The 22,761-nt window shown below is 44.6% G+C and overlaps 5 protein-coding genes across 6 annotated transcripts; 4 read left to right on the top strand and 1 right to left on the bottom strand.

Moving 5' to 3' along the window:
• Positions 1-2,038: 2,038 nt before the first annotated feature.
• LOC111076637 (dynein assembly factor with WDR repeat domains 1) lies at positions 2,039-4,112 on the top strand. Its single transcript, XM_041596450.1, is given in 4 exon segments — positions 2,039-2,272; positions 2,332-2,407; positions 2,474-3,256; positions 3,315-4,112. Coding segments are annotated over 4 exon segments (1,443 nt in total). The 5' UTR covers positions 2,039-2,232; the 3' UTR covers positions 3,859-4,112.
• Positions 3,914-11,681, bottom strand: LOC111076638 (protein phosphatase 1B). Of its 2 annotated transcripts, XR_002608062.2 has the most exons (7): positions 11,292-11,681; positions 9,811-10,704; positions 9,615-9,732; positions 6,210-6,315; positions 6,078-6,132; positions 5,542-5,687; positions 3,914-5,246 (listed from the first exon to the last, which is right to left on the bottom strand). XR_002608062.2 is itself a non-coding variant. In XM_022370509.2 (6 exons), exons 2-6 carry the CDS (start codon positions 10,618-10,620, stop codon positions 5,232-5,234), a joined length of 1,104 nt encoding a protein of 367 aa, XP_022226201.2. In that variant the 5' UTR covers positions 10,621-10,704; positions 11,292-11,681; the 3' UTR covers positions 3,914-5,231. The 2 variants fall into 2 exon arrangements, 1 of the variants encoding a protein (XP_022226201.2); XM_022370509.2 differs by lacking the exon at positions 5,542-5,687.
• A 1,158-nt stretch (positions 11,682-12,839) lies between these two features.
• On the top strand, positions 12,840-13,690 carry LOC111076647. Its single transcript, XM_022370518.2, has 2 exons — positions 12,840-13,252; positions 13,329-13,690. Exons 1-2 carry the CDS (start codon positions 12,881-12,883, stop codon positions 13,551-13,553), a joined length of 597 nt encoding a protein of 198 aa, XP_022226210.1. The 5' UTR covers positions 12,840-12,880; the 3' UTR covers positions 13,554-13,690.
• A 359-nt stretch (positions 13,691-14,049) lies between these two features.
• On the top strand, positions 14,050-14,910 carry LOC121405547. Its single transcript, XM_041596459.1, has 2 exons — positions 14,050-14,486; positions 14,553-14,910. Exons 1-2 carry the CDS (start codon positions 14,079-14,081, stop codon positions 14,826-14,828), a joined length of 684 nt encoding a protein of 227 aa, XP_041452393.1. The 5' UTR covers positions 14,050-14,078; the 3' UTR covers positions 14,829-14,910.
• Positions 14,911-16,721: 1,811 nt separating this feature from the next.
• LOC111076652 lies at positions 16,722-17,495 on the top strand. Its single transcript, XM_022370525.2, has 2 exons — positions 16,722-17,122; positions 17,200-17,495. The coding sequence occupies exons 1-2, from the start codon at positions 16,742-16,744 to the stop codon at positions 17,443-17,445; spliced, it is 627 nt and encodes a 208-aa protein (XP_022226217.2). The 5' UTR covers positions 16,722-16,741; the 3' UTR covers positions 17,446-17,495.
• Positions 17,496-22,761: the final 5,266 nt, after the last annotated feature.

A 22,761-nucleotide genomic window follows, 5' to 3' on the forward strand; every position in this document is an offset into this window, starting at 1 on the left:
GAGTAGACCGCAAACTGTCGAACCAACACGCATAAAATGCGCCAGGAATATTCTTTTCGCGTTGGCCATGCGAATACCAGTTTAAAAGGAAGCGAAGGGGACATTTTCGATCAGTCTGAACGTATGAAAGATAGGATTTCTCTTGGATTTTTCATGTGAGCACAAAGCCACATTTGCTAGGGTATCTGTAGCTTCGGGCTTGCAGCCTGCCCTCCCATTTTCTTTTTTGTTGTACTGCCAAAAGGTAGCGGCTCTCATGTGGGTACACACACCGCCTATAATTTATGCAACGCCGCATTTTCATGGCTCATCCACGCACACATACATATGTACATACATCTCCTTGAGTGCCGAAATGAAGCCGCCTGCCGGAAATCAACAAAAATTTATTGAGCATAAATTTGAATCCTGCCGATGCTTTCTGCCTGCAGCCCCCCCACTGTGGCGCATTGCTTTGTTTCCTCTGGTTTTGTTTATGAAAGCGTTTTATGGGATTTTAAATTGATTTTATTCTCATTCGTACTCCCATTTATTTGGCTCTGATTTCCTTGCAGCTTCCGTTTTTGTGCCCAGTCTTGTGGGTCTCTCTCCAAATTACAGTTGGCATACAAATGAAGACATGAAATGTCCGGACAGGGCAGGGCATGGCATGGCAGGGCGACAGCTGTTGCTTTTGTTCGGGGAGATTGTGCAGAGTGCGTGCGACCCCCCAGATGATTGATAGGCGAGAGTGGGAGGATGCGCTCAGGTATAAGGATGCTCGTCTCTCCCTCTGACCAGTCCACAGTCCAGAGTCTCATTCTCATTCTCGTTTTCATTTTCCTCGATGCTCGGCTTTCAATGGGAATTCAATGAAATGCTTTATTATTAACAAAGACACAAACTCTCCGCTCCGCCATCTTCCATTCCGATTGCCTCCCATTTCTTTGTCTAGTTTTCCACAGTCCCTCTTTATTTGTTTTTTTTTTTGTTTGGTTTTTGTTTTTTTTGGACACTGTCACTTTCAGTTGTGCCACAAAAATTGGGCGCGATAATATCTAATCATTACTTATCATTATTGGCCCTGTCGTCGCCCTCCTCCGCTGGCCATTTTCCTGTTCGTGTGGGTAATGGACATTCCTTGGGTGTCTGCCTTGATTTCCAGTCTGTCGTCCTGTATCTGTCAGACAATTCACTCGAATGCCCTCCACCCAGCCCCAACCCATCGCAACGATTACCGAGCAAATTAAATTAGTGAAAATGCCGAAACGAGGCTAAGGACTAAGGCAGGTACGAGGCAATCTAATTGAGGTTGTGGGTGGTGTGGTGTGGTGTGCGTGTCTCAGCCTCTGTGTGTGTGTGTATGTGTGGGACATATGTTGAATCCGTTAAAAATGCTAGCAGGTGTCGACAGCCAATTGGTCCCCGGGGTAAAAGCACCTCCAGTCGCATTCACAGTCGCCGCCCAAGTGCCACCAAGGCAATCGCCTTGCGCAGGCTAATTAGGTTTAATGGCCAAAGACCATTTGGCTAGTCGCCGTAGTTAAAAGTCAAATGCCAAAGGGGTTAACAAAAGAGCACGCCCACATAGGTCAAGGGTAGAGCGGGATAACAATGCGTGGGACAGTCTGTGGCAGGAAAGGTTAATATTTAAAATAGGGTAATTCCCCTTTAGTTATCTAATAAAATAAAATAATATCTAAATGAAGCCATTGCACAACTACTTGAATACGTTCAAAATGCACAGATTAACCGTATTAAAGCTGAACGTTGCTCAGAAATGTTAAGTTTACATAGGCTATACGGGAAACAGTCACACACATTGGCATGCACATGAAGTCCACCATTTTACATGACTTACACACCCAAAGCGGGTCGAAATCTTCGCTATGAGAGAGCTTTTTTCACACAAAAAGCTTCATTTTAGAGATAGGTAAAGGCAAAGAGGATATAGGAATTCTGGGAAAGAGAAAAGAGGAATTCAAATCAAAACCAACGACAGGTGAACACCCCCAATGCCTACTCGTATTCCCATTACTATTACTCGCATATCCTTGAACTGCTGGCGTGCCAGACCCCGACATAGACCCACTACTGCACGGAATCGATCAAACGCTGACTTTTGGCATGGCACCCACCTGGCAGCGAGCCGAAACCAATGCAACGCGAATTAAAGCAGGTCAGCAAACTGGCAGCGAACCAACCAACGACTGAAGGAATTTCCTCGTTTGTTAGAGTCGAAACAGCGTCAGCATGAGCGCCAACAAAATCTTCCTGCGCTACTATCCGCCAGGTGGGAAAGGTCATCGAGCCGAATCCTCAATAAATATTTTGTTTTATTTCCTGTTTCAGGTCTGGCCATTAATTACCGCACGGCAAAGGGCAGCGAGCGAGTGCGACACTTTGATCTGCTTGACCTAGATTCCAAGTAAGTAGAGTGGGCGCCATGGAGCGAGTGCCCTGAACCTAAAATCACGAATTATTCTTTGATCAGGACAAACATTGAGCCGCTGGCTGACAAGATCCTGCTACAGACACTGGCTGAGGCGGCAGAAGAGCCATCGGAGGAGGACGAGGACAAGTCTTTGCCCTGTGTGCCCGCTAGTGGCAGCGTGACCAGTTCCCAAAACACATTCAGTGCCCTGAAGCAGGCTCTGGGCAAGCTGCAGCGAAAGCTGCGGGAGCCCGTCAAGAAGAAGTTCTATCTGCACAAGTGCCACACCTCGCACATCCTGCCGCTGACCAATGTGTGCTTCGACCGCAGCGGAGAACGGTGCCTCACCGGCAGCTACGATCGCACCTGCCACGTGATCAACACCCAAACGGCAGAAGTGGAGCACATCCTCACCGGACACGACAATGTGGTCTTCTCCGTTGGCTTCAACACACCGCGATGGTGGGTATAGCTCCCACGATGACTGCCCGATCTCCGTTCTGCATTTTCAATCCCATATTCCAGCGACAAGATAGTGACGGGCTCCTTTGATTGCACCGCCAAAGTCTGGTCCGCCAGCAGCGGGCAGTGCCATTGCACCTTGTTTGGCCACACCGCGGAGCTGGTGGCGACCGAATTCCATCCGCTGCATGGCCAGGCCATTGCCACAGCCTCCATGGATGGCACGGCACGCATCTATGATGTGGAAACGGCCCACGAGCTGCAGCAGCTGACCCACCATGGAGCCGAGGTTATTGCCGCTCGCTACAATCGCGATGGGCAGATGCTGCTGACGGGCTCCTTTGACCACACGGCCGCCATCTGGGATACACGCACCAAGAAGTGAGTGCCAGGGCTCTGTTATGCTGCCAATCCTGCTAAGGAGCAACTCCTCCAACAGATGCTGCCATCAACTGCGGGGCCACAGCGCCGAGCTCTCGAGCTGCGTGTGGAACTTCAGTGGATCGCTGATTGCCACGGGCTCCCTGGATCACACGGCTCGGCTTTGGGATGTTCGGCGGTTGGATCAGGAGCTGCATCTGGTCTCCAAGCACAGCGACGAGGTGCTGGACGTGGCCTTCGATGCGGCGGGCAGACTGCTGGCCACCTGCAGCAGCGACTGCACGGCGCGGGTCTGGGCCCTGGACGAGGCCTCTGAGCAGCTGGAGATGCTGTCGCTGATGGCGGGCCACAGTGACGAGGTGTCCAAGGTGTGCTTCAGCCCCAGCGGTTGCATGCTGCTCACCGCCTCGGCGGACAACACGGCCCGTCTGTGGCTGACAGAGTCGGGACACTGCTCGCAGGTGCTGGCCGGGCACGAGGCCGAGGTCTTCAGCAGTGCCTACAGCTATGCGGGCGATGCGATCCTCACGGCCTCCAAAGACAACACCTGCCGCTTCTGGAGATGATACGACTGGTACACGGTGCAGCTAAACGAAGAGTAGCTGCCCCCAAATGGGAATGGCAATAAATCCGGAAAGATCGGCGTGGGGTGTTTTCTTGTATCAACATTTACTACAAACTCGAGCGTAATTTTGCTTTTCTCTCTCAAGGTTTCATCATCAACTTTGCTTATAAATTAATAGTTCTTAGCTTTCATTCTCGTTTCTTTCAGATCGGACATTATTGTGGATTCTCTTTGCATTTTTTTTTTTGTTTGTAAATTTTCTTAATCGCTTTCTTTCTTTCGTTCTTTTGTTTTCCTTAAGGTTTAGGCTTTACTTTTTCGCATTTCCATATATAGATAGTTACAGGTTTGTTTTGCTATTTTGGGTTTTTCCATTTTTTTTGTTTTCTTTAGTTTAACATTTTTTAATTTTTACTTTACATTATTAAGTGTTCGCAATAGGCTGGCGACATCTTTTTCCATATACATATATAAAAGTGAACAAAAAGTGTTTTTTCAGTAACAAACATTTTACAACTTACAAAAGTCCGCATGGTTTCGGAATCAATATTAATTAATACATCGTTTTTTGTTTTGTTTTGTTTTGCTTTGCTTTTAAATAATAAACGTTCTCTCTTGTACACAAATGTTTTGCGGCGAGGGGCGGGGCTCTCTCGCAATATTATCCTTCCTCAAATTGATTTCACTTCGCTTTAAATGTTAGTTTTAATTCGCGTTTTTCTCTCTTTTCCTTTACGACTAAACTGGAGGAGCTCAGAGGCGGGAACAGTAGACAGTTGGTTTGATGATTGGTTTTTTTTTTAATTGTTATTTAATGAGAAGTGACGGAACGATAGATCACACAGTCACAGACACAGTCACAGAGGTTGAAACATTCACATTGAGTTGGCCGTGGTCTGTGCTCAGACACATGTGTCTCCCCGCTTGCTTATTAAGTGTTGGTTTTCAGTGTGTGGAGTGGGGATCCTTATATATCCTTATTGGGTGGTGTGTTGGCTTTGAGCCATCCACTGCATCTTATTGAATTTCTCTGCTATCGGAGTTCGGTTCTAGAACTCATCTATCAAAGCGTCGGTATTCGTAAATTGTGTTCTGGTGTATCTGCGTAAGTGTGTGGCTGTGGTACTGTTCAGTGTGGAGTGTGGAGGCCGCGGACAGGACAGGCCTTCTCATATAAACTATAAATGTATCGTAATGCTTATTATTATCATTATTAGTAGGTTTTTCTTTAGCGTTTATCAAAGTAGAAAACTGTTTGGTGTGTGTTTTGTTTGTTTCGCATCGTTTCGTTCATGTTGTGTGTGGTTGTTGGGTGTGTTGTGTTTGTGGTTTGCTGTGGCATTTAAAGATCTTTCTGTTCAGGTTGCTGCGTTTGTTTAACTGGTTTCTATTTAATGGTTTGTCTGCAACTCAATGCGTTGGGCTCTGCAAGAAACACAAAATCACAATTATTAACACTGATGGCGCGAGAGTGTGGAGCGTTAGAAGGCGACACGGCGGGCACAGCCAGGACGCAGGCGGATTACATGTGGTTGAGGATTAAAGTAGGGACAGGGTAGAGATGCAGTTAACATGCAAAGCTTACATGCGAGCAGCTCGAAATCTCGATACGAAACGAAACGAAATGAGTAAAAGCAAGACAGGTTGTGAGACAGAGTGAGAGAGAGGCGGGAGGAGTGTGGTGTGGCATGGGAGGACAGGACAACAGCATTTGCCTTACATTTAGTATATAAGAAGCTGGGGATGTGTTTAGTTATCGTTTGTTCACTTGCTGCTTGGTTGACTGATTGTTTGTTTGATTATAGTTGGTTTGGAAATGAACAATATTAGGTATTACAAAACTCATATATCTTCAAATGCATACAGCTAGAAATAAAAGAAAGAGAATACATAGGTAAGCAAAGCTGTCGGTCGGTTGAACAATGCTTCAATGGAGCTTCCCCTCCCGATAAATGACATGCAAACGAATACGAATGGGTAATACGATTGCAATTTGGGATAGAATGAACAATGGGTGTGGTATGGATGTGGGTGTGCGTGTGTCGACTGCCGATGCGAGCGATATATATCCTGTAAATCAAGTCCACTGCTGATGGGGCTACCAACGAACGATCTACCAACTTATAAGTACAAAAGCAATTCAAAAAGAATATTGATGATGATTATGATTATGATGATAAGCGATAACAAAACGTGTGTTAGCAGTGGCAAAAGCGCGGCAAGCGTTGGTTATAGATTATAAAAGAGATTGCGTACTTCACATGGTCGATCCGGAAACTCTTGTTTGAATGTACGCTCGATAACGTGATATCTGCAATGGGAATGACAAAACGATTTACAATCAATGGGATTTATTTTTGGGACATGATCAGCGACAGCGACACTCACTTGGACTGCAAACCGCCGCCGGGTGGAAGACCTTCAATGTCGTCTTTGTTCTGCATACACTTCAGCAGATCCAGGTAATCGGTTATCTGGTTAGACTCTATCTCGTCTGCAACAAATCAGAGAATAAACAATGTTCAATGGACGTCGTTCAATGGCTCAGTTCAAGATCTTAGCTTACGAGATTTTGTATAAATAAATGTAGTTGTATGTACACATAAATGGTTCATAATAAAATACGATCGAATTATTACATATTGAAGCTACATCAAAGCAAATGCAATATATATGTTAAGAAACACTTTTTTTTGGATAAACTAGCAACTAAAATGCAAAATGTGTGGCTGGAACTGAGGGAACAAACCAAATGGTAAAAAGGTCAAACAACAGAAAAGTATATCATCCTGGCAAAGGGTTCTAATCTATTAGGGAAAGTGGGATTGGATTGGGAAAGTCCTAATTCCAATTCGAAATCATTTTCATTAGCCTAATAAACTGTGTGCACCAGGAACTAATTTATATGAAAAAAGGCAAGGAATGAATACTCTCTTCCCAGGAAAACGATTTGGATATGCGGAAAAATATACTTGAAAAGTGATTTAAATTGGAATTAGTTTTTTGGTCGTCTGGGGAGCATGCAGATGGTTGGATGGTGTGGGGAGATCTCTTTTTATACAGTTAAGAACAAAGAAAACAACTCATTGGAGACAGACTGGGGCTGGGGCTGGGGCTGTGACAGGATCTGGATAGGGTGTGGGTGTGATTGTAGGGTTTGGATTGGACTGGAGGCAAAATGGTTGGCAAAATAAAATCAAACCAATCAATCAACCAATCGATAAGATAAACGAGATAACGAAATGACAAAAATTGCTTTCGATATTTACAAACTACAAAATTATAGACGTACCTTATGCTCACACATCTTAAAATTTGTAATGCTTTCTGTTTCTTGTTCTTGCATTGTTTTTGACACGCCCATTTGGCTTATGCGCCTGCCATTTTTTCTGGCAAATTCAATTCAAATATTTGGGGATTTGCAGTACGATGCGCGAAGAACAACAACCATTAAACAACGGAATAACGCGCGAAGCTAAAATATTCTCTTTGGTAAATTACTTTAAACAATTTGTAGGGCATTAGTTGGAGGAGGCTGGCTCTTGAACAAAATAAACTCGGGTGGAAAATGACTTGATTACAAATGAAATATTCTGAATTTGTGTGAAACAAAAGAAAACTGTAAACTGTAGGAAGGCAAATTAAGGCAAAAGGCATTAACATTTTGGCTGTTTGGAGTTCTGTCTTGTGTTGTGGTGTAAATGGAAAATAAAAATAGAAAGCAGCGATTGCACATAACTGAAAACGGAATCCAACAGAAAAGCAGACAAACACTTTTTGTTTGGTTTTCGAATCGTTCATTTAACTTATATATTTTTTGTTTTGCTTTGCCATGGAATTATTTGATTGCATCTTTGGTGATTCATTAATCTATTGAGTTTGTTTGTTTGTTTATTTGTTTGGATGTGGGAGTGTCGAGTGTCACCTGTCAGGTGTAACGTGGCGGCTGCCTTACACCTACAAATATATATGCCCCTGGACCCGCAGGTCTCAGAGTTATTGCTCTCTAGTACATGGTACAGTCATACGTTGATCTCTGGGTTAGCTTCGATCGATCCAATTGGTAAATCATTGGTGATGTAAAGTAAACTCTTGCTTTCGATTACAACGAGCACAACAATTGGTGAGCATAAGGTTTACAATTTTTGCTTTTGTTTTGCGTTTGCTTTTGCTTTTCATTAAAACCTACTTGTGTATAACATTCAAAACCCTCCTAGACTACTGGACTACTTTAGGCTACTTTAATAATGGTAATTTGTCTGGACATTCGAGTATTTCATATCATCTTTGGTTAGATGCTATATATGTAAATAACTAAATAACTATACGACTATATAAATTTGTAATTATTTATCTACTTTGACCAGTGGTGGGGCGCGGCATGCGGTTTGCTATTTGCTATATTCTATATTCTATGTGTAAATTATATTGTATACAATTGGATTAAAGTAATTGTCTATGTATATCAACAACAAGGTCACACACTTCGGACATTTAGCCGAAATTCACTTGGGTGTTACGAATACTGTCGCTGGACTCCTTAGGGCTCTAACGATATCTATCCTATTATTGCTGTTTCTTCCTTTGGGGATATAATACTACAACTGAATCGATTCTGCCTGGGCCTCGCGCATATCGCTGAGCGGTTTATGTTTAGTAAAAATATATTCATGTTTGTCGGCAGTACCAGGTTAAAGTCAATGGTTCCTTTAAAGGCTTTCCCCAGCTAATTTTACAAAATATCTAATGCTGGTAACGCCACCGAGGGGTCGATGTCTTCTCTCAACTCGTTTCGCTTAGAAACTAAGTGTTAATTTGCTTTGCCTACTAGTTACATCAATTCCAATTGTTTTCTATTTATTTTGAGTGTCGTCAATACCTGGGCTCGTTTGGGATTGCAATTTTCTTTTAATTGATTTGCATCGGGGCATGTGTCATCAGTGGGTATCATTATATACATATGTATGTATGCGTTTACATGTATACACAAAGGTATATGCAGACGGGTCAATTAACTACTTAACATTGGGCTCGGGTTCATCGATAATTGTTATTAATATCTATGGTCGGTCGGGGATTGGTTGTATGCTTATGTAATGCTACAACTGAATGGGGCTGGATTTCGCGCATACATGGAACGCTTTTGGCAGTTGCTGTAGCAAACAAACACGTGTATAAATAATACTATATAGCTGGCATACACAAACACACACACACACACAGTCGTTCGGGTCAGCCGCACGCACAGCCAGCAGATATGACAAGCCAACACGCTATACGGTTATTCACTATGCATTAGCGATAGGATATGGGTAAGGTAAACACACACACACACACACGCACACACTTGGGCATTTACATAACTATATACAAATATATATATATATCAGAGTGGCATTGGTAATGGCAATGTTTTGGTTAGGTTGGGTTTCGATCTACTTGGAAGGAACTATTCATTGGAGTCGAGTGGCATTTGCATTCTCGGATATGCAGCAATATGACTATCTAAGGAGTAGGTTAGATGTTACAGCGTACTATAACGCTAGATGAGCTACTTAGGGCGGGACAGAAAGAAAGGAGGGCCTTCGTTTATCGTATTTTCCCTGTTGTATGAGTATGTGCTTGTTACTTTTAAGGTACATTGTATACGTATTTCGTCTGACCGCGCGCGTCAATTGAGTATTCGATTCAGGGGGAGAGGGAGAGAGAGAAAGAGACACACACACAGAGACTACAACGCCATAGATCAAGAGTTAACGATTAGTTATAAACAGAGTAGACGACTTAGACAACCTCTTGTGATCTTCTCGATTTGTTTCTCCAGCCGAAGCTCAGCCTCTATCGCCTCTTCGGTTGGCTTCGGTGCTCCGGGGAAGGCAATTATAATGATGCTCATGTTATCGCGGCTGCCCTGTGATTGCAAACGAAAGAGATTTGGTATCAGAGAGAGAGATAGATCATCCGAATGGTCTGTAGAGCAACTACTCACCTTGTGCAAGCAAGTGTCCACCACCTGATTGGCAATGCTCACTAGATCGCTGGTCACCTTGAGCCTCGAGTGGATGAAGCTGCACACATCCTCGTTGGTCATCACATCCCATATGCCGTCGCAGGCGAGCACCAAGAACTCGTCGGTGTCCTGGCGGCTTTGGCAGAAGATTTCCGGCTCGGGTGAGACCAGCTGCTCGCACTGCCCCTTCTCCTTGACGTTCTTGAAGTCGTAGTCGCCAAGGGCTCGGGACACGGCCAGGGTGCCGTTGACGCGCTTGATCATCACACTGCCGCCGGCATTGTGTATGCGCTCCTTCTCCTCGGGCAGAACGGGCTTGTGGTCCTGCGTGGCAAACACTGGCGCCCCCTGGCGACACAGCACGGCGCGCGAGTCCCCACAGTTGGCGATATAAACCTGCGTCGAGCTGACAAAGGCGCACACGGCTGTGGTGCCGCCGCACTTGGAATCCTTGGTGAACTCGGGCAGGTCGCGCATCACCTCGTCGATGCGCAGGAAGCCGGTGCGTATGCCCTTCACATGGTCGCCGCTTATGAACTCCTCCGTGTGCACAATGCTGTCCAGGAGATGCTTGGCACAGTGCTCCGACACCTTGCAACCGGCATGCCCATCGAACACCGCGAAGAAGCTCCAGTCGTTCAGGGCATTGTCCAGCCCCACGCGAGCATAGTAGGCATCCTCCATTTCACAGCGCCAGCCCTGCATTGAACTGACGCCAAAGAGCAGCTTGTTGCCCTCACCTTGATCATTGTGTTTGGCGGTTTTCGGCTTATCCAGGAATCCGCCCATTTCTACTGAACATACTGTGTGTGTGCTGGAGTTGGGAGGAATTGGCTGCGGTCTGCTCTCTTCTGCCACAAAGAGATGCGTGTCCTGCAAGTGAGGGAGCACCAATAGGAATTAGTGGAATCGTAATCAATATTCACCCATGCATGCATGTGTAGTCCTGCCTTGAACTTGAACTCATTGCGCGCGACAAACATTTCCCACTACTCTGGGCCCCCCCTGCCGTTACATGTGCAACTTTTGACTATATTCGTTACTTTTGTTGTTTCGCTTCCGGTTTACCAATCGATTTATCAAGGACGCGTGGTCGGTTCGGCCCTTCGCCGACGACCGATGGCTAAATTTAGCCGAAATACAGCTGCTATTGCGCCGGCACGCCCACATGCTCACATGCCCACTGAGCTGGCCTCCGCGTAGGCGTAAGCTTCAGATTTGGCTCCAATTTTTTTTTTTTTCGCGCAATTTCAGCGCGCGACATCTTTCACAGGAATTTGCCCCTCCGCGACCGATTCCTTAACAAATAGTTTTTTCACACGTGAAAAGCAAATAAAGAAAAATGGAAAATAGCTGGCGGTGCCGCGGCAACCTGGTCATGAAAAAACACACTCGGACACGAGATCTATGAACTTTACGGCGCTGAGAAAAAGGAAACCTTCACTCGCATTATTTTTCACCTCGCAAATTTACAGTTGATGGTCTTCCTCGTCGCTTGCCCGCCTTGCCGCCGCTCAACCGACGTCGTTGGCTCCTCGTTCGTAGCTTTTTTTTGCTGGTTGTGGACGTGTGTGTGTGTGCTGCTGATTCTCCTCAAGCGGGGTGCGCGTGTGTGTGATTGACTCTCTGTATTCGCGTGTGTGGATGTGTGCGTGCGCCGTAAGTAAAATTTAAGAACAAAAAATGTCTTCTGCTTTCGTTTTGCACATCACCGAAACCGCGTTTGGTGTTTGTTCGATGGGCGGACAAGCGGAGCGCTGATTAAAACTTTCGGAAGCAATATCCGTGCAGTGACGAAACGAAAATAAAATTTTTTCTAATATTTTGACAAAAAACACGCAGTGTGACCACACTGCACAGAAATACCATAAACTTGAGGCACACAATTTGGATCTATCGATATAAATCGTTTTACCAATACTATATAGCGTAGTTTTTCTGCCCTCTCTAAAATCGTATCCCATCTCCATCCCGCCGATTCTTTCGACACTAAATTATCAGAATAATAGTAAACAACTATTATAAGGACGGCAAAAAAGTCAAGCGGACCTATCGATAAAATATACCGTCTGACCCTCAGAAATATACCAAAATATACCATGTGATTATCCTGTAAAGTATATAATATACCGTAAACGGTCACCCTGGAAGTGACGCACAACAGTGCTGGCAGTTATTTAATTGATTAATTAATGGTTTTTTCCCTATAAATAGGTTAATACAAATATTTGCAATCAGCAATATTAGAGATATGTCCGATCCATGTACGCACTCATTTGTTTAATTAATTGCAAAAAATCCCTTTCAATAGAACACCCTTAATAAATATCGACTACACCAGCGATAGACTACAAGCTATTAAAATGAACTATATATTTTTAAATACGAGCATATGGAAATTATTTGGCTTGGAACAACATTGACAATAGAGTCAATTAGGAATTTCGATAGGGGCGATTCCCAGCTCTGGAACGAAGAAATTCAAACCGATAGATGGTATCGGAATGCTCATAGTGTGTCCTCTCAGCGACAGAGGGCGCAAAAAAACTGTTTGGATTTCAAAGGTGGAAACAAAAACAGTTTCTCTGATAAGATCGCCGCGAAAATTTCCCTTAATTGCCTGTTTTCCGCCGAATAGCATATCAATAAAAGATTGAGCATTAAAAGCTTAAGCCAAATAAAGTCCGAGCAAATAACATTTCTCGGAATTCTCGGGAAATACCCGTTGGGGAACTAAATAGTTAACAAATGCAGTTATCTTTCATTTAAAAAAAAATATTATGTAAAAGATAGTCATAGATAGTCATAATTCGACAAATTAATCACGCCTTCCGACGCAACATTTTATGAGCACCCGTGTGTGGGGAAGAACGCGTTCGCGGTTGATAAGAGCGCTGCTTCTATACTTCTGTTGAAAATATGAATAGTAAAAGTACACCCGATAATAGGGCTACAATAAATAACCCAATGAAATCTTAATTTGAGTGTATAAAAGGCAAACATTTCACATTTCTCGCCACACTTCATTCACCAAGCGGTTCGCGTTAAAATGTTCTTCAAAGTCTCGACTCTTCTGCTGGCCTGCGTCGCCCTGGCCGCCGCAGCGCCCGGCTCCGGAATAGCCCCTTCGACCAGCCTCATCGACTTCATGATGCAGTCGCGGGCTCTGAGAACGGCCACCACCCTCAACTTGAACTGCTTCGACTGGTATTTGCCCATCCTGAAGGGGCAGTCCGACCAGTATGAGAAGGACTACAAGGTCTGCGCCGAAAGGTTCGATGTCGAGAAATGGCTGGCCGACACCAACTACGGCATCGCCCGCAATGGAATTGACTCTCAGGCTAGGCAGACCTGCGCCGCCCTGGAGCGTTGCTCGTACCAGGCGGATGACTCGAGTGCCCTTGATTGCTATTCCAAGACCGTAAGTGAAGAGTTGCCGGAACCCCAGAATGTAATCTAACCCTTTCCCCTTCGATTCCATGCCGCGATTCGTGTAGGCTCCCGAACAATCTGCTATTCTGGCCACCATCGGCAATAATGCGACCGATCTCAACAAGCAGCTGGTCAGGGATATCGCTCTCATTAACCTAGAACTGGATTCGTGCCAGACCAAGGCCGAGAGGGTGTACAAGGAGGGCTCTGCCGCCAGCTTTGAGGAGCTGAATGCCTGCCTGGACGACGATAACTGGACCCAGCCCAACAGCACCACTGTGTCCAGTTGAACGATTGTTGGGGCTAGCTTTATACACAAAAGCCAAAGCTCTAATCACAGCATTTCAATCACTTCTGTAATCTTTTTCTGATTGTGCCTAATGCCTTCCCAAATTCCCAAATTACAGTGTGTCACATCTTGAAATTCAATGAGTCTGGTGTTTATTTTAAGAATGAATATACTCAAAGGTATACAATTGAAGCGCAGTCTTCTTTCTGTCGCATACTTCCTTAATATATGAATAAGTACTAGCACTTTTTTTTACATGGAATTCGTTCAGATAAACCGTGAAGCGTAACTTTATTTAAGCGAAGACTGGGACGGGTAGTAAGGCAGGCAAAGACACAAAACTTATTCGAAGATAAAATTGAGTCGAGAACGACACCTACTCGTACGTTGATTGTTTAATCTAATAATAAAAACAAGAGCAGCGTGTAATTAAAAGATAATGCGAGAAGGTCTGATGTGTGATGAACCGCCAGGTGCGTATAAATAGGGGCAGGGCGATCGATGTCAGGCAAGTTCTGTTCCAAACATGTATCAGAAGTCATCCCCGATCGTGGTGCTCGCCCTATGCCTGAGCGTGGCACTGGCCGCCCGCCTGCAGGCGCCACCCCACAAGCCGCAGGCTCACATCCAGGAGCTGAAGGCCGAGAACCAGGTGCTGGCCAGTGCACACAGCCAGGGGTCGAACCTTTGCTTCAACAAATACCTTCCAGTGTTGGATACCATCAACGCCGCGTACGAAACCGATTTCGTGGCCTGCATCAGCACCTATGAAAACGCCACTGTCGCCGTCCACGCCAAGTACACTTCCGATTTCGAGGAGATCGTGAATAAATCGGAGAGCTCCTGCAGTAACCTGCACGCGTGTCAATATTGGTCATATTCGACATTGCCCATCGAGGATGTGCTGTCAGGACTCGATTGCGCCAACACTGTGGTACGTGACTGACCATACATTGTACGCTCTTCCAATATCCGTTTATGCGGCTCCGATTCTTTTCAGGCTGCCGATGATGCCAAGACCTTTTACAGCATCTCAAACACTGCAACGGAGCTCGCTGCTAAAATCCAGGCGGACTATCTGACCATCGAGAGTACGAAGGACCTATGCTTGGTCGATGCGGAGAGGAACTATGTGGAGGCCACGACCACCACCTATGAGCAGTTGAATGCCTGTCTGAGGGGCGATATCGCTGTTGAAAAAACATCAACAACAACAACATGTGAACCAACAACATCAACTAAACAGCCTGCAATAATTACAACTGATGATGCTTGATGATGTTCCGATGCTCGTATTTATGATAAAGCTCATGTATAAAAAATATTTGTAAATTCAATGAATAAATAAAACACTCAGGCAAATCTAATTTGGAGTTTAAATATCTGAGAGAGATTTTGTATAAGTGTTAAATAGAGTTCTTAAGAGACTCTGTTGCCTACTGCTAACTCATTTATGGTTTGGTTTTTTATATGATGTCGCCAAAAAACAGAAACACGAATATTGTCCACCAATTTGAAAAATCTATAGCCTCATGATTTTAGCCTAAAACATATAAAATACCAATATAGTTTCAATTGGGACCGAAGGACATATGTAAGCTCCGTAAGCTTGTAATTATACCCGTACTGAAAAAAGAGTTAAGGGGTATATTAGATTTGTGGTAAAAGTGGATGTGTGTAACGCAGAGAAGGAAACGTTTCCGACCCCATAAAGTATATATATTCTTGATCAGCATCAATAGCCGAGTCGATATAGCCATGTCTGTCTGTCCGTCCGTCCGTCTGTCCGTCTTGTTGAGCGCCTGGATCTCAGAGACTATAAGAGTTAGGGTAACCAAATTTGGTTTCCAGACTCATGTGATATCACACTGCTACAAGTGTATTTCAAAATTTCGCCCCGCCCCCTTCCGCCCCCACAAAGGACGAAAATCTGTGGCAGGCACAATTTTAAAGATACGATAAAACTAAAAATGCAGTATCGTAGAGAATGACCATATCTACCAGATTGCCGAATCTGAATCAGATCGGATAAAAATTATAGCCAAAATGAAGAAATTAATTTTCTGTTGCTTCCTCTGCATCCCCCTGCCAACGACCCGGTACCTATCTCTTTCTCTCTCGCACACTCTGCCGCGTTCAGTGCGCGAGCAACCCCTAGCGGAGGAGATGTAGAATCTAAATGGAACATGTACAATCTACATGTTAGATGTATAATATAAATAGTATATGTAGATGTAGATAACCGATGTAGCAAAAAAATGTAAAATGTAAAATTTTTTTTTTTTTAATTCTAAATAATTATTTGCTTAAAAATGTATATGCTGACTGAGTACGGGTATAAGTAGAGTCGCGTCCCCAGAAGCGACTCACACGTTCCTTCTCGTTTTATAATTATATGTTAGCTTTATTTAAGTAACTAAATATACAAAAAAAAAAGAGTATAGTTTTTCTCAGAACGCATTAAACGCATTAAAACTAAAATTAATTTGTGATTTTTTTGGCTCACAGTTTGAAGAGTTTTGGATACGATTTAAGTTCGGTTATTTTTATCATTTACAGTTGGATTGCAATATATTGTGAAGGATATACAGTACAGCAAGATCGAATTAATTTAGTTCGCTATTCAAATAATTTATGGATGCTTCAAGGATTTCTCCACCAAATCCAATTTAATATTACTTAAACTTTAGGTTTCTTTGATTTCTTTGATTTCTTTGATTTATGGCAAATACAGAGCATATTTTATTTTTCGTGCGCATATTTCTGTTGCAAATATATTAATCCGATTTCAGAAGATACTAACGACAATGGAAAGGAAAACAAATTACAAATTACATTTGACACAGACTAACTTGATGGTAAAAATATACTGAGATATATTGTATAATTTGATGAACCATTAATTGTATAGAATTCAGTACATATTATATTTTACTGGAGACACGTTTTTTGTTCGATTGTATAAATCGAAAGCAATAAAGTCTTATTTAATTGGAAATGTTCGCACAAGATGGCCGGAAGGATGGATAACAACAATTAATTAAGAGATACTGGCACTTAGACTTGACATTTCCTACGACAAGACACAATTATGGCAGATAAAGATTAGGGTCTCGCATGATCGCTATAAAAGGCCCCAGCACTTATCCATACCTATCCAATTGTGAGTTCAACAACAGAGACCTCGCAATGCTTTTCAAATTCTCCCTGTTGATGGCGCTGCTCGTCGTGGGCCTGGTGCTGGGGTCTGTACCGAAACTGAAGCGTCCAACGACTCCGAAGATTCATAGATTGGAGCAACAGTCAGAGATTCTGTCGGCCCAGAATCCTGCGACAACGCAAATATGCTTTGGCTACTATGGACCCATCCTAAACGGTGTTTCGACCAAATACGAGACTGATTACTCGCTATGCGCCGAGACCTTCGAAAACTTTAGCCACGGAATATACTGCAACTGGAACTCTACGCTCTATGAACTGGCCAGCGACGGAGACTATGCATGCGATACCTTTGCCGACTGCTCCACAATTGTTGACTATTTGGAGGCGTTTGAGTGCTTCGCCAGAGTGGTAAGTGGACGATGTCAGTGGCATATTATCGAGATGGACTCACATTTCGGGTGTTTGTCTCTGTGGCTGTTTTCTAGGGTGCCCAAGAGTCCAAGGCGATGTATGCAATTTCAGCAAATGCCACCGAAGCGTCTACCTCCATTCATATGCAGCTTCAGGCGTTGGAGAACTCACTGGACATATGCCAAAATGAAGCTGAAAGACACTTTGTGGAGGATACGACCAACACGTATGAGAATTTGAATGGCTGCCTCAATGGAGATCGCCTGCCAGATGCATCTGAGCCTGCAAATACAACACCAGGTTATCTAACAACATGGTAATGGTAGTGTAACGAACTTGAAGAGCAAAAAATAAATTAGATTGTGCCTGAGGTGGTAAATCATTCTGATCAATTCCCATAGCCCATAGACCTACTGCCCGTGGACCACCCATTCGAAATTTCGTAGCCGAAACTATCCAACTAATTTCTTTTATGTCAACATTTTACGACAAACTTGTTCCCACAGACAGGCCAAGATGACCGATGTCGGGCTGGAATCGTGGCGGCTATCAATGGTCTCAACGGTCCCTGTGCGTGTGCACATCCTTATCCTTTGGCAGTGCCACACCCAGCCCAGCAACGTGTGGCAGGTACACACGGAAATCAGTTCGCCTCGGAGCCAAGCGTTTGGTTTGCCTTTGAAATGCTGCCGACATTCTTTGTCGCCGGGTTCCCAAATTTTGCGCTTAATTAATTGTGAAATATGGGCTGGAAAATCAATTGACAATTGCCAGTTTTCGCTCACAATTGAGTTGTAATCGTTGGCCAAACTCAACTTATGCAAGTGAAGTCGGGGCCAAGTAGGCGTCAAACTGTTGCTCTTGTTGCGGCTGTTGCTGTTGTTGCTGTTGCTGTTTGGAAAGGATCGTCGAACTCTGGAGCCGGTGCTGCGTTCATTTGCCGGCTGATACGACGACGTCGATGGAACTACTCGTACAATTGCCAGTCATGTCTTCATAAATTTTATTGAATTGAACCGCCTGCCGGGGCCCAGAGACCTGGGCAGACGGGGCCAGGCATTCAGTCTTCAACATGCGCCAAAAACATACAAAACGGCTCCGCGTCTGAGCGGAGTCGCAGTGGAGTCAAAGGAGGAGGATGATGGCTTGGGGGTTGGCTGGACAGGGCTGGCCAGCGGGCGGATGAGGCGGGGGAGGAGGCGGAGTGCCTAGAGTCGGCCTTTGGGGCTTGCGTCTATTCCGACCATTTCATCTTTTGCCGACGGCGTATGGCTCATGTTGTACGTAGCCTTAAATTGAATCGTTACAAATTTTGTTGCTCGTTATAGCAAGCGTTTTATTGCTTAACCAGTTTTTGGCTCAATACTCAAATGCAAAGCAGACGCAAACGCAGACATCGCCATCGCCGCTCATCGAGATCGGGCCCAGAGCCAAAACCAATCCGGAGATTATGATCGCTAAATGGTACCGAGTCCCAGTTACAGAACCGACCCCTAGCCCTCGCCCTCATTCTCGTTCGGAGCTGCAGCAGAGGAATGGCCATGGCAACCTCCTCAAACGGTAGCCTCTCGGGTACGCCCAGGCTGGCAGCGTTTAATAACTTCATTAAATGCCCTTTGACATTTATGCCAGACACACTTATTTATGTGTGTCCCAGCACTCTCTCCTATCGCCGGACAGATCGGCAGGACAGGTAGACGGCCAGTCAGGGGAACTCTATAAATTACATAATCATCTGATAAATGAAACTGTTTACAAGCCAAGACTCGAGGCAGAGGCCAGCACGCCCACAGTAGCCACCGCGGAGACGCGGTACGGGAAAAGGTCGCACGGCAGCGATCGACAATTCCCATTCGGTTGTCCTCACGATTAGTCTCTTTGCTGCTGCTGCTGCTGCTTCATTTAGTTCTATTTGATGGCATTTAGTTTTTTAAGAAGCAGCCCCGGAGTCAGAGCTAATTGCTCTAATTTCCAGCTAAGCAGACGCGATCCTGACATTCCTCTTGGCTCGCTGTATCCTTATATGTATCTCTCGCTCTCGCCATGCCATGCCATGCCATAAATATCGACTCTTGATCGGATCAGCGATCGCAGCTTGCGCCCGCCGATGCTTATCAAACAGTGCCCGAGCCCTGTCCTGGGATCCGAATTTGTCTCCGACTTTTTGTGTTTTTTCCCTCTCTTTTTGTTGTTGTTGTATTTTGTTGGGTTTTTGGCTGTCGTCGGGCCTTTTGGCAAACAATGGTTCTGTGGCCGGCATTTGAATTTGACTTGGCCAAGCTCCAGCTCCAGCTTCAGCTTCAGCATTCAAGATTTATTACGCCCAATGCCCTACAATCTTGAGGGGACATTGCTCTGGCTCTCTGCTTATCGCTGGCAGTTCTCAGCCACTCAGCTATGGGCGAGCACATGGCAACTCGAGTGGCGGACTCGAGCACTGTTTGGGGCGCTGTAATCAGAACTTTGATAGCACAAACGACTCATAATTGATCAGCTAATTGGGGCTGATGTGGAACATGAAACGGCAGAGAAGAGAGAGAGAGGAAATTATCACTATTTAATCTGCTGAGAGAGTTAATTTTTATCTGTAAATTCTAGTACTAGATATGACATTTATTTTAATCACTTTCTTATCAATCTATTTTTGTCTTAACTTACTGAGCTAATAAATTTAAAAATAAAAATAATACAAGAGCATTTAATCTTCGTCTTGATTGATATCTGCTTTCATGTTCCGAACTGCCGCTGTGATTTTTGCGTAGCCAAAAAGAAAAGAAAAAGAATAAAATCAACCGAATTGTGATCGATATGCGGCGGCAGAACATCCCGACAGAACTTCGTTATCGTTTTCATTGTTGCTGGAGCAGCCAGCACAGCACAAAATTATTATGTATCTCGAAGCGATTAACAGACGCATTTCAATTTTATTGCGCCAGATCATTATCGGAGCGCAGATTGAATGAACCTTTTTTTCTTTTCGTTTCTTTTCTTTTTGTTTCTTTTTGCTGTTGTTTCTGCCGCTGAGGCTGAAAACTGTACGACAACAAATCATTAGATCATGATCATGATCTTAACAAAATGGTAATAATAAAAACGAAAACACAACAACAGAAACCAAAACAGAAACCGAAACACAAACCGTCAAGAAAAGTCAGCCAGTTGATTTTGGCATCAAAGACAAACCGAAATTAACATCAAGGCGCGAAGAGAAACTTTCGTTGCCTTTCCAGACTGGGTCTTGTCCCCTGATTTCACCCAGTGCCACACTTTGGCCCAAAGAAGAACACCAACCTATCCTCATGATCCTCATTATGATGACGATGATGATGATCAGCAGCAGTAGCAGCAGCTAAACGGAGGGAGACGTGACATTGCGGGTGGCTTTGCTGATTAGACAACAAGTGTCTAGGCGGCCTGTTCAAAAGCCAAATCCACTAATGAGATGGCCAAATGCTCATGAAACACCGAACAGAGCCCCATTCAGAAGGTGTGAAAATCGATTGGAACACCAACTGAGGCCTGAGGCTTGAACAGGGGCAGGGTGCATGGTGCAGGGGGCACGGGGAGACACAGTGAGCAAATAAATTAATCAAAAGGAAATCGGCGTTAAAAGCAAATGAGTTACCCACCGTTGACGGCTAATTCACATATGATTTATTTTATAAATTAGGCATACGGCAGCAGAGGCAGCGGCGGCAGCGGCAGCAGCGGCAGCAGAGTCTCGCTAGCAGCAGAGATCAAAGATGGCACGCAGAACGGTGATCGCACTTAGCTCCACTCTATTGTCAAATAATCGCTGGCTTTTTGATCCCACCGCCACTGCCGGTGAGCTCCTCTCTGGTGAGCGTTCAGCTGCGACAAAGCACTTCGGAAGCGGCTTCTGTGGCCCAAAACCCAAAAACGAAGCGGTTTAATTTGTTTGTGCAGCGGCAGCGTTTGTTAATGAAACGCTAAGTGGCCAACAGTTGTTTAACCAAGGGCCAAAACTGTTTGCCTCTGCCGGATTCGCCTGACAAATTGTTTGACTCTGACTCGGCTCGAACATTTGCCTGGCAAAAGGGTTTTTGGGCTGAGAAGTTCTCTCCTTCCACTCAGCATTTATCAATTTAAGAACACAACTTTATCGCTTAATCCCCGACTTTTCCAATTATGGCACTAAGAATATGTTTTCGCCCCCACCGCCCTTGCACTGTTTGCTTTGAAATTGATTTACACCAGAGGAGGAGGAGGGTTAACCACCCGTAGCCAGAAAAAGGGCAGCCAGCCAGGCAGCCAGCAGCAACCGCCTGCCCGCTCTCTGTTTATCCCATTCGTGCCACCCCTCAACGCGCAGCTCTATGATATATGTAATTTTGATAACGAGAGCATTTAACCCAGTGAGAGGCCAGGGCATCCCCAGATTCTCCCATCATTTGCCCGCCTAACGACCGCCAGTCCCAGTCCCACTCCCAATCCCTATGCCAAAGAGCAAATCCCAAGAACCCACAAACCACCCCCCACGCACACGAAAGTCTCCGTGCCATGGCCATGGTGGTGGGATGCCGTGCCACCACATCATCCTGTTGAACTCCCTTCGTCTGTCGACGCATATTAATCCAATTATCATGCACTGTGCACAAAATCACTTAATCGTTTCGAAATGCGGAAGGCCACACCAGAATGACGGGGGAGCCAGGAGGCAGGGGCATGGCGCAGTGGGTTCCATTGGTTACACCGAAATGGTTACACTTACAGCATCAGCATAGTTCCAGCGGTGCCTGCTTAGTATTGCATTTAGTCACTGCTATGCTGATTATGATTGATGGCGACCGACAGCATAGAGGGAAGTACAATAGTTGGCAGTGTCGCCACTGTGACAGCTCCTAAATTGTTTCTAAATGCAATCATATCCAGATTAGAAGTAGAGTTAGGGATGCAACAATTGAAAAAGGTCTGAAAGAACTATGGCAATGAGTCTAAAAGAGTTGGAATTGGGAAAGAGAACTAGAACAATGTTGTAGAATTAACACTATAATTTTCACATCTATTGTAAGCTCAGAATAAATATTAAAGTACCTAAAAAATAATTTTAAAAACCAAACCAAACAAATTCTCCTTAACTCAGTGATTGATCTAATTTGTATACTCGTATTTGCAACCCTTTCAGATCAGAGCCAACCTGCGGAGCTGCACGAATATTTCGCAACGAATATCCCACGAGCCTTTAGCGAGAGCGAAACAATTTGATTTAATTAAAAAATTATGGGATTACATACATTAATGCTTGTCAAGGCAATATATATGCAAATTTCCCATACACAACGAACGAGGAGAGAGAGAGTGAGCGAGAAAACAGGATGACAGGCAGCAGACTGCGGCGAGTGTCGCATATTAAAGAATATTTTATTTGCTTTTATTACACAGCACGCCCCTTACAGTTCACCCTTACCACTACCCATCCCCCCACCCAACTACCATGCTCCTGTCCGGCAATATCTGCGTCCTCCGCTCTGCACTTTTGCCTCCACTCACGTACCGGAAACTTGCAGCGCAGACGCTGATGATATGGAACAAAACTGAGAAAAAATGACAAGAAAGAAAGTTATGGACGTCATTTCGACTAGGCGATACCCTGGCTAGCATTACTTTCATATTTC

This window comes from Drosophila obscura, unplaced genomic scaffold (assembly GCF_018151105.1).
Source record: "Drosophila obscura isolate BZ-5 IFL unplaced genomic scaffold, ASM1815110v1 contig_150, whole genome shotgun sequence".
NCBI classification, from domain to species: domain Eukaryota; kingdom Metazoa; phylum Arthropoda; class Insecta; order Diptera; family Drosophilidae; genus Drosophila; species Drosophila obscura.